This window comes from Crinia signifera, chromosome 7 (genome assembly GCF_055691185.1).
Source record: "Crinia signifera chromosome 7, ASM5569118v1, whole genome shotgun sequence".
Lineage (NCBI taxonomy): Eukaryota > Metazoa > Chordata > Amphibia > Anura > Myobatrachidae > Crinia > Crinia signifera.
In genome coordinates, this window is record NC_139223.1 from 193,770,592 (window position 1) to 193,782,613 (window position 12,022).

The following is a 12,022-nucleotide window of genomic DNA, read 5'->3' on the forward strand; positions in this document are numbered from 1 at the left end:
CCCATTTCCTGGTGTTGCAGATTGGTTCAACTCCTTCGCTACATCCTGACTAATGGATTCAAATAATATATATTTGCATGGCACAGCAAGGGTTTATGGGCAATGGCATTCAAATTATCCAACATCCTACAGCATTTTTAAATACCAGCCATTTTTAAGAACGCTCACTTTACAACTTAACATGTGAAAAATGGATCAAAATTAGTCTCTTCGACCTTAAAAACAAATGCCTTCAGAGAAAAGTTCTCGGGTCGAAAACCCCCAAAATATGTATAATTATTTACACCGCTAAGTGACGTCTCCTTAAAGTGAAAAGCGTCAGATAATGGAACCGTTTGTTTGTTTTTGCCTTAGAACAACAATGCAACCCTTTGTCGGAGGCGCTATAAATTTCACAGATGCATTTAGCACTTTATGCATGACAGATTTGATTTTTACAGAGTTTAATATCTCATATGAGTGTAATTATTTTGCAGATTGCTCAGCTGAATGCCCTTATAAGCATGCTGTTAGTGGAACTTACCCCCGGAGTGCGTCAGAAGATCATGACAATATGCACAATTGATGTTCACGCCAGAGATGTAGTAGCCAAGCTTATTGCACAGAAGGTAATTTAATGCAGAGCAATTACCCTAATGCATTTTTAAAAGCATGAAATAAAGAATCATTTCATTTGTTGAAAAGCTCGCCCCTGCCTATGTGTAAAAGTGACAGATTGTTTTGATGTAGTAATTTTTTATTTTTTTTGTTAGGTTTTCACATTCCCATTTAGACAATTATACTTATGACTTAAAGAATTGGCAAATTTTCATGGGGAAAAAAAGATTGTCTAAATGTTTAAGGATTATGCTGATAATTGAACTTGCAACTTTGAACGTGACAGCTGTATTCACCGTTGTTTTCGATTCTTATCTTATAAACAATTCCGACAATGATGAAAACACTCTTTTATCTCCGGCGAGAATAATATTTATTGGTGTTTGATTGTTTTCTGTTAATGGTGGATAATTTCTCTTCAGTACACTTGAAATACTACTGTATATAAACATTTTCAACATGGCAGAAGTGTTCTAATAAGCCACAGCCTTAAGACTTTCTATTCCAGTTCATCAGAGAACGTTTGTCTTTTTGAGGGCCTATTAAGGTATTTGGATTGATATGAATTTTGAACAAAAATAAATTCCCACCGTGGGCCTGCATGAGAGGTTGACGCTACACTGTTCTGCTGGAAGCTCTTGTGACTTTAAGTTTTACATATGCTCGATGTCCGAATGCATATAACTATGATCAACTACAAATGATTGAACGTCATACCCAACTTATGCTGGCCACACATCAGACCAACTTTCCCCCAACCAGCCAACTAGTTGCTTGGATGGAATAAAAATATGGAACTGGATGGGAGCAAATGTAATATTTACTTCAGAAATATGCTCCCAAAATCTGGAAAGGGACAAAAACAGTCGCTCAGACACGGGCCCTTATTCTGATCGGTGCGGCCGGAGCCGATTATGCGGCCAGGACCGTGCGTGCGAAACCCCGCCTTCCATACGGATCGCCAACTCCGTCCGTATGCGGTAAGAAGCTGTCCGACCGGACCGCACGTGTATTTTTCACGGAATACACCTCCTCCATCTAAGGCAGGGGTGGGGAACCTTTTTTGTGGCAAGGGCCATTTGTATGGGGAAAAAATCCTTCGGGGGCCATATGTAAAATTTCTCTTACAAATTGTCCTGCTGCAGCCGTCCCACGCTCCGGCGGCTGCCGATAAATATGACTGACAGTCTCCCTCTGCTGTTGATTAAGAGGAATCTCGCGAGAACTACCGACCTCTTGCGAGAATTCCCCTGTACTTGACTCCCGACAAAGCCGCCGGGTGGGTGGGAGGGCCACTCAGACCGGCTCCGGGGGCCGCATACGGCCCCCGGGCCTGAGGTTCCCCACCACTGATCTAAGGGAACCTCCCCCATCATTCGATGGTCGCAGACCATCGAATGCAGGACCGAGTGCTCCACCAGCACCCGCAACCTCAGACCACACGGACATTTTTCCGTGCAAAAGCAGGGATCTGGGCGGGCAGCTGACATCCGGCGATGTCATATGTCCTCCCCCTACACGTGCGTCACGGCCGCATTACCATACGTACGCCCAGCGTTTTCATGGGAACTCCCATGAAACGCAGGGCGTATGCATATGGTAATGAGCCCAAATAGCCCTTCACGCCCCTCTCCACCCCCTGTTCGGAGTGTTCACATATCATGCGGAATTTGGCTGTACGCCCCGCTCGCACATGCGCAGAGACGCCTCTGCACATGCGCAGACACAAAACATCGGCGGGCCGAACGCACGCGGATATATCCGCACCGATCAGAATAAGGGCCACGGTACTGTAGTTGAACCTGTTTGATTTAAACAATTTGACTGAATGTTTTTGTCCATTTTCCTGGGTTTGTGAGCACATTTCTGATTGTCCTTTGCTCCCTTCCAGTACCATATTTTTATTCCATCCAAGCAACTAGTTGGATGGTTGGAGAAAAGTTGCTCTGAGGTGTGGCCAGCATTAGTTTCATTTCCACTTGCAGCTAAATGGGTACAACTGGGAGGCACATAGGCTAAGTGTTCGGAGGGTGTGTTGTAGGCATTGTGGGCTATGTTGAGATACATTGATGTAGAGGGCCACAACCAAGGGGTATGGATCGTTTGGTCTACAATAACTAGGTCGACAAGCATTGGGTCAACACCACTAGGTCGACATGCAGCAAGGTTGACATGGGTTAAGGTCGTCATGGCTCTAGGTCGACATGGCTCTAGGTCGACATGACATTAGGTCGACACAAGCATTAGGTCGACATGGGCTAGGTCGACAGTCAAAAGGTCGACATGGGGTTTTTCACTACCTTTCCTACCTTTCTTTATCAATAAGCAAGTCCCTCTTCCCCTGCAAGAGCCATCTTCCCGGTGATATTTGGGAAGATAATGCTGAGTGAGTAAAGACTATGGCACAGTGCCAGGGTCTTCGACTTCAATGTGCGGTACCATCTTTCCACGGGAAGATGTCGCTGACCACATCTATACTGGAGAATGGGGGGCAGCAGATCAGGGTCTCTGCACAAGACCGGCCATAGATAATTAGTACCGGCTCCCCCCTCTGCACCACTATTGAGATCTGTCTGATTTTGTATGGATGTCTTTCACCAGGTATTGGGCAGGTGCAAATGCAAACAAGAGATGGATAGGGACACTGCAGTAGCAAATAAAAAGTTGTTTCATGTGGTAAAGACACTTAAGTATAGTTAAAGGAGTCAAGATGACATATTTTCTGGAAATATGTTGCTCATGAAGACTTTCTTAGGAACCTTTGTGAAAAATAGAATCCTTTGTACACATACTGTACTTACTGTGGTTCATAAATAACTTTTATTGTCATATAAACAATGTACAGTCAAACAATACTCCACACAGTAAGCCATCATCTCTGTCAGATCAACCCTTTCTCTTGGTGGACTCTATGGTTCAGTTTTCTCCTCATTACCATTTATTTTCCATACCTCTTGACTTTTTGGCTAAGAAACAGAAGTCTAAATACTACCAAGCTATTATCATCCCAACTAACAATGGTGAAGATTGATGTGTCACAGTTTTAAACATTTAAAATGCCGGATGTAAATTAAAGATAGTATTTGCCCTTTTATTTTCAAATATCAAGGTTTATCTCCATTTATGACAATATGGGATTGAGCTGGCAACGTACAAATGCCTCCATCTTTTCTTGGCAGCATTCAAATGCCGTCATATATCAGATGCCATGGCACAAGGGCCAAGCCGGAGACAGCGCTGTAATGAGCTATAGAAGATCAGCATTATGTCCTAATGTCTGCTACCGAACCATGCTAAGTGATGCCATAGCATAAAAGTGCTGACATTTTAAATGGACGCAATAAATAAAATAGAACTTGTTATATTTAAATAAGCATTTGTCAGATGTATGTTGATTCTGTAAGGAAACTTCCTGATCAACTCAAATAATGGCGGACAAAATGGCCACTGCACTGTATACACCAGCTTCCTGCTGGTTTTGTACCTAAACTTGTGCATGGACAGATGTATTCTCAACTAGCTGTACAGGGTTATGGAGAAGGTGGAGGAGGAACACAAGTTTGCACAAGCAGAAGAAAGCAGTTGAGCGGAGTGGTGCATTTCCGAGAACAGCAAGGAGTAGGTCAACTCTGCATCTTTCTTGAGTGACTGAGTAGTGCAGAAATGAGACCACTCCCTTCAAATGATTACTGAAATAAATTTTAATTCAATCTTTAAAGTCCGGATGAGTGTACAATAATTTCCACAGCGCCAAAGGACTTAAATTTATGAATTCAAACCATCACATGTAGGTGTCTCATTAGAACTTTGTGGCCTCCATAGCTACAGTACATGTCAAAGTAGTCTCCAATGTTTCTACAGAGACACTTCTCCACAGTGGTTATTAATAGTATGTCCCATACTAGTGCCTCTGTTCATTTTATGCCCCATAGTTGTGCCCCTGTTCATTTTTATGCCCCATAGTTGTACCCCTGTTCATTTTATGCCCTATAGTAGTGGCCTAGTGAACATTATGCCATGCAGTTCCCTAGTTAATATTATGCCACATTGAAGTGTCCCAAGTTCATGTTATGTCACACAGTAACTCTTTTTCACTTTATGCCACATAGTTCCCCTAGTTCACCTTATTCCATATTGTAGTGCCCACAATGCCATGTTAATTTTATATTACGCCGCATAGAAATCCAGTTAACATAATGGAGATCCACCATCCAATCCACAAGTTGGCTTGTGGATTTAGCGTATCTACAGCATCCTCCTTTGAACTATATTCTATGTGAAATATCCTTGTAAGAACTCAGGGGTAGATTTATTAAGCTCGGTGAAGTGATAAAGTGGCTGGTTTTTATCACGGCCCAATCAGCTGCTAACTGTGAAGTTACAGGCTTGGTTTGAAAAATGACAAGTAGGAGCTGATTGTCCGGTGATAAAAACCAGAGACTTTATCACTTCGTCGAGCTTAATAAATCTACCCCTGAAGGGCAGATATATTAAGCTGGAGAAGTGATAAAGTTATAAATGAAGGTGATAACACACCAGCCAATCAGTTCCCAATTGTCATGTTACACACTGGACTTGAAAATGACAGTTACAAGGAGATTGGCTCTTGTATTATCATCTTCCATCTATAACTTCACCAGGATTAAAACATCTGCCCCCAAAGTTCCTTCTTAATATGTGCTGCGTGGTGGGTAAGAATGAATTATTTGTATCTGATATTTTGCTTTTATTTAATTTTACATGTTCTTAACATTTTTAGATCTCCAATGGTCAAGCCTTCACATGGCTGTCGCAGCTGCGCCACCGATGGGATGAAGGCACAAAGGAGTGTTATGCTAATATCTGCGATGCTCAGTTTCATTATTCCTATGAATACCTTGGCAATACCCCTCGCCTTGTGATAACACCACTTACTGACAGGTGCGGACAGAATTGTTGGCTGATTAGTGTAGAATCACAAAATGAAGCAGTGTGAGCATGTGTCCAATTTAGGGCACCTCTTTACTCTCACCTTGGGGCAGATGTATTAAGCCTGGGGAAGAGATAAAGTGGAGATAAAGTGGAAGTTGATAGCGCACCAGCCAATCAGCTCCCAACTGTCATTTTTCAAACATAGCTGATTGGCCGGTGCATTATCACCTTCCACTTTATCTTCACTTTATCTATTCACCAGGTTTAATACATCTGCCCAATTGTATGTTCATTGCCGTCACTTTAGCAGTTTAGTGGCAGTGTTGTATTACCTATTAATCACGGCCAGGGGCGGATAGGATATAAACCCTACAGGGAAGATTCCCAGAGGGTGGATGCACCCACGTTCCTTTCCTTTCTCCCACACAAACAACCTTTGCCAGTTTATAGAGCAGAGAACCCAGCACTGCAAATAATCATCTAAAGCATGAGCCCATCTATATCCATTATGACATCTGTTAAAGGGACAGGGGAGGGGGATACAGCTGATTGACTGGTACTTTATATATGTCCACTTCCAAGGCTTACTATATAAACCCCTAAGAGTTCTATGCTAGAGGTCCATCACTAGGCCCTGCATTAACAGCTAGGAATGGAAGCTGTGTGCAGTATGGCTCCTGATTGGACAGGCAGTCTTCCAATCACTGCAATCACTGTAAAAACCTCCACCCATAGCTTGTATTCATTCAAAGTTTCCCAACAAAGAAATTCTTGATCCTTTGCTTCTTACGTTTGCCACTCAGTATAATGGGATAGGGGCAGAGAAAATAACCAATGCATACAGTATGTTCCCTAAGTGCTCTACTAAAAACAAAAACGTGGGCTAACAATGAATGTCTTAGTTGGTGCAGAGAAAATAAATTGTGCCCCAAGTTAAAAATGCTTACAAAAGGAAGCGACAGTATAGTATATTTATTGACAATGATGTCATACAATAATGCATAATATATATACAGGGCCGGTGCAAAGCGTTTCTTTGCCCCAGGCAATCCCCCCAGCCGACCGCCCCCCCACTACCCCTCTCTCCACTGGGGGAGGGGGGGGGTGGATTTCAGCAACCACTATATGCGCTCCGGGGGGGCAGGGCGTTGTGAACGATACTGCGGCACGGGGGGGCCCTATCGGGCGCTTGATTCCCGCAGACAGGGGGGGTGTCAGGCGCTTGATTGGGTGTGTGTGCTGGCGATACTGCCGTGGGGGCGGGTGAGGAATGCTCACCTGCTCCCTGCTTTCCATGGTACCTCTCTATGGTACCTTTTTCTTGGCGGCTCAGTACCGCCTTCCAGTGGCCGGCGCCCCAGGCATATGCCTAGAGCTGCCTAGTGGTGGCACCAGCCCTGTATATATATTGTTATCAACATGAGAAGATTGATACTAGGAGCCTGATTCTAGTTCACTCGCTCCCCTGGACTGCGCATTCAGAAAATTGATTATTCGCCAGCCCCTTTGCACGGAGCATGGGAACGCCCAGCATTTGTCATCCGCCCGCCCTCTTCCCGTACAAGGGCCCCGGAGTTCTGAGGTCAGCAGAGGCTGACTTAGATCTGAGAGCGCTTGCAAAATCATTCGATGCTAAACACCCATTTTCATGCATGCGGGGAAATCGACATGCGAGGGGAGAGTGGGCGTTCCTGCGGGCGAGCGGCGTTTAGATGACCATTCGGAATGACTTAATAAATGTATAACAAAGAACTACTCACTGGTTTATGATTTATTTTTAAGTGCAGCTTTTCTTTCACACTTCAAATTCTAATTAAATAAAGTGAAAAGAAAAACAATGCATTAACGCAATTCAAAGACCGTCGCCGTGCAATTTAATAATATCTGCAATCAGGGTGAGAATTCAGAGATGTTATAAAAGACATAAACCTAGTAACGAAAGTGTTTGCATATACTGACACCTCAATCTTATCACACATTGGGCCTGATTCAGACCCATTAGTTCAGTCCTGATTTCTATGATGGGGGTCTGCGCATGCGTGAATATACTGTGCGAATGCCTCCCGCAACTATCACTCTCGCCGAGGGGGCGGACAGGGGGCTGGTGCAGGGGAACACCAAGCATTTTATGATGGGCGTCCCCATAAAAACACTGGGCTTTCCTCTGTGAACTCAGGCACGTCGATGCCTACTCACATGACGTCAGCACCCGTCCCGAATTCGGCCATCTCCAGCCAAGATAAAAGTCAGTCTAGACTGACTTTTTCCTGCAAACGGTGGAAAAAAATTGAATGATTTTTCACTTGTTCGGCCGCATGCGAGGGATGTGAAAGTGTGTGTGTGTGTGTGTGTGTGTGTGTGTGTGTGTGGGGGGGGGGGGGTGTTTATCTGTTTGCTAGGTGAACATACGCAGCCTAGCGAACAGGTGATTCAGGCCCAAAATGAAAGTTGCATCAATCTGGTGTGCCAATATTGCTGATCCCGCGAGGGTGCTATTGATGCTTAGAGGCTAAGATTGGCAAAAAGATGGCCTAGTCTCTGTCGGTGCAAACCAGCATACAATTGTCTGAGCTGAAATCATCTGCGCTGCTGATCACTTTCCAGCCCTGTTCCTTCTCTTGTAGGCGTGCGTGGAACCAGATGGTGTAGTGGTTAGCATTACTGCCTCACAGCGCTGAGGTCATGGGTTCGATACCTACCATGGCCCTAACTGTGCGGAGTTTGTATATTCTCCCCGTGCTTGCGTGGGTTTCCTCCGGGTACTCCAGTTTCCTCCCACAATCCAAAAATATACTGGTAGATGAATTGGCTTCCAACAAAATTAACCCTAGAATGTCTGTGTGCGTGTGTACATGTGGTACGGAATATAGATTGTAAGCTCCACTGGGGCAGGGACTGATGTGAATGTTCAAATATTCTCTGTAAAGCGCTGCGGAATATGTGTGCGCTATATAAGAACTGTTAATAAATAAATAATAAATAATACATTTAAAAATAAATACAGCAGGTACTCTGACCAAGTATAGTAAATATCATAGTTATATTATCCCATATAAAACAAAATCCAGACAAATATCCCTTTACTGTTGATATTACCTATCAGTAATACAGTGTAAAGATCCTATTTATCTTCACAGTATTTCTACCATTTCAGATGCTACATAACCCTGACTCAGTCTCTTCACCTAGCCATGAGTGGTGCCCTTTCAGGTCCTGCAGGAACTGGGAAGACAGAGACCACCAAAGACCTTGGCCGCTCCTTGGGAATTATGGTTTATGTATTTAACTGCTCAGAGCAAATGGACTATAAGGTGTGTCACAGTCAACTGTTTATTTGATGTACTGTAGATTCTTTTTAAATTTAAATCAGGCTAATGATATAGAGCAGTGATTGTCAACCTTTTTACCTTGCGGCACACTAAATAAGATTTTAAAATTGCCAAGGCACACCACGAAATCCCCACAGGGCAAAACACATTTGCCCCACAGGAAAAAAAAAAAACCTATTGGCCCCCATATAAAAAAACAATCGCACTGGTCCCCACAGGTAACAAAAATAAAATACATTGGCCCTTTACATGAAAAGAAGAGACCAGTAAATAACAGTTGAACTGGTGGTGGCTGTAAACGGGTTGGGCATCTCTAGATCTGGCGGCAGTGGCACACTTTAGAACAGCTCAAGGCACAGTAGTGTGCCACGGCAAGGTGGTTGAAAAACACTGATACAGAATCTATCTATCTATCTATCTATCTGTCTATCTATCTATCTATCTATCTATCTATCTGTCTGTCTGTCTGTCTGTCTGTCTGTCTAGCTGTCTGTCTAGCTGTCTATCATTATTTATTTTTCTATGATTATTTGCTAGTCCCTAGGAAACATCTATAAAGGCTTATGTCAGACAGGAGTCTGGGGTTGCTTTGATGAATTTAACCGTATATCCGTAGAAGTGCTGTCTGTAATTGCTGTACAAGTCAAGACAATTCAAGATGCCATTCGACACAACAAGAAAAGGTATACAAAATCACTTGCCACTCCCATAATTGTATCAAATGTTACTAATCTGCTACAATACCGTAATAGTAGTAGTATTGATACTGTAAAAACTCATACTGATGCAGAAAATCCACATGAAGAAAATCATGTTTTTTTTTGTATTTTCTATTTTAATAACTATACTGTACTTAAAGATTGATAAAAGACATAAATGTGTATATTGAATAAATGATCCTTTTTTATATAAATCCCAATATTTCATATTCATGTTTTATAGATTTCACTTTCTGGGACAGACAATTGAGCTGATAAGTACAGTTGGGATCTTCATCACTCTTAACCCGGGATATGCTGGTAGAGCGGAACTTCCAGAAAATGTTAAAGCTCTTTTCCGGTAAATGTAACAGTCATTGTACTTTTATATCGGAATCTGGCAGCTGTGTAGTCGGCTATAGTGCTAAGAGTTTAAGAGGGGTGAGCATTAAATACCCAGGCCTGGCATTGTCTGTGCGGCATGGCAAGCTGTGCAGGTGTGCGGAGTAGGGGCATAAGTTCATACCAGGTGCCCAGAGGCAAGATAGCTGTTGGTGCCCTACTCTGCTCGCATTAACTACCAACACCCCAATCACAACAGCACTCAAAGGAGTCTTGGGGCAGGGTTATGAGTGTGTGAAGCATGCTGATTTCCAACCGTCGCAAGGCGCCCACTGTATACAGTGCTGCCGATCCCTTGGGTGAACTATCCAGCAGATATATTATATCCATGAACACATGTATGTTTATATTTGCTAAGTGGTCCTCCGCTGTACAGGCTGGTTGCTGATCAGAGTCTTCCGTTCCTGCAATTTGTTGCTCCCACGGCAACAGCAGAGGTAGAAGGTCCAATGTGTGTGTGTTTGGGGGTGGGAGGAGCCACCAAAGGAGGGAGGGGCCATGTACTCCAGCATCTACCACCTCTTACATTGGTGCTGTTTTCTTGCTAGAGTTCTGTCTCTCATTGCTGGGACCAGAATCGGGGGTGGGAGCAATGAGAGAGGGAGGAGAAAGGCAACACATACCCTAGATCACTGGCTGCATGTGTTTTCTGGGCAAGTGTATGATGATTTGTTTAAGGGCCTAATTCAGTCCTGATCGCAGGACAAATTTGTTCTCAAAATAGGCAAATGTAACCTGTGCGGAGAAAGTTAAGGTACCCATAACACTATGCGTTTAGATTTGGGTGAGTTTGTTTGTTTCCGTGCAGGGTAAATACTGGCTGCTTTTTTTTTACAGTGCAATTTAGATTTCAGTTTGAACACACCCCATCCAAATGATAATGTAACTCTCTCTGCACATGTTACATCTGCCCCACCTGCAGTACACATGATTTTGCCCATTTTGAGAACAAATTGGCCCTGTGATGAAGCCTGAATTAGGCCCTATCCTCTGTGAACTGGAGCGGCTCTCCCACTGGGTCAGCTCCAGGAGTTTTTCTTTTTTTAACAATCAGCTGCTATATTGAATATGCTTTACTATTAAACCTGCATATCCCTTACTATATTGCACATACTGTATGGGGGGATTTAACTGTCTGCTGTTCACTATTGCAGCAGAGTGCAGCTATCAGCTGTTGTGCCCCAGGCTATGACACTAGAATCTCTGCATTTTCCCTATGTTCATTTGTCATCCGTCTCTTTTCCTTCTCACTCTGTTGTACCCCTCCTCCTACATAATCCATGCTGACAGAACTAGCACACTGTCCTCTCCAATCCATTTACAGCATAGTCTATATATTAATCAGTTCACCAAGACCTCAGTTACTTCCACCTTCATGCCTTGCTGGTCTCCAAACATGCATTCGCTCAATTGTGTATAAAATAATGGCAGGCGTACATTAGATAAAGGGTTATGGTATCTCCTACTGCACGCCATGAATAAGCCTACAGGTTATCCTATGGACATTATCAGTTCTAGAACAATGACAATTGGATGCAAATTAGCAAGTTAACAGAGGCTGTCATGCAGGCCCGCCATCAAGAATTTGGGGCCCAGGACTCATTTCCAGTCTAGGCCCCCCCCCCCATCTCACTTGACTTACCGTAACCCGGCTCCTGTTCTCCCATCTCCTCTTCCGCTGAGCTGCAGCCGAGAGTTCCCGGAACGTAGACTTCTTCAACTCAGGATGCCGGCGGCCAATTAAAATGCAGCACCGTCTGGTGAGCCAATCAGAGCGTGCATACTGGCAGCATTTTAATTGGCCGCCAGTGTCCTGCCAGTGTCCTGGGTTGAATAAGCCTGCGCTCCGGGACCTGCTTTTTTTCAGTGCAGTGAACGCAGCACAGTTGGAAGGTTGCGGTGGGCAAAATGATCTGCCCGGGCCCTTCCAGAGGCCGGAGCCCAGGACAGCTGTACCCACAACACCCCCGCTATTGGTGGCCCTGCTGTCATGCAAAGTAGTGTCTTGGCTTATTTCATGGTTAGGCTATGCACAGGTGCTGTAGAAAATACAGAATATATAACCTTCATTATAACCGGGGAATG

General features: G+C 43.9%; 1 protein-coding gene across 1 annotated transcript; it reads left to right on the forward strand.

Annotated features, from left to right (window-relative positions):
- Nucleotides 1–503: 503 nt before the first annotated feature.
- Nucleotides 504–9,900, forward strand: LOC146021330 (dynein beta chain, ciliary-like). Its single transcript, XM_083155123.1, has 5 exons — nucleotides 504–608; nucleotides 5,357–5,517; nucleotides 8,663–8,819; nucleotides 9,375–9,520; nucleotides 9,780–9,900. Exons 1-5 carry the CDS (start codon nucleotides 504–506, stop codon nucleotides 9,898–9,900), a joined length of 690 nt encoding a protein of 229 aa, XP_083011249.1.
- Nucleotides 9,901–12,022: the final 2,122 nt, after the last annotated feature.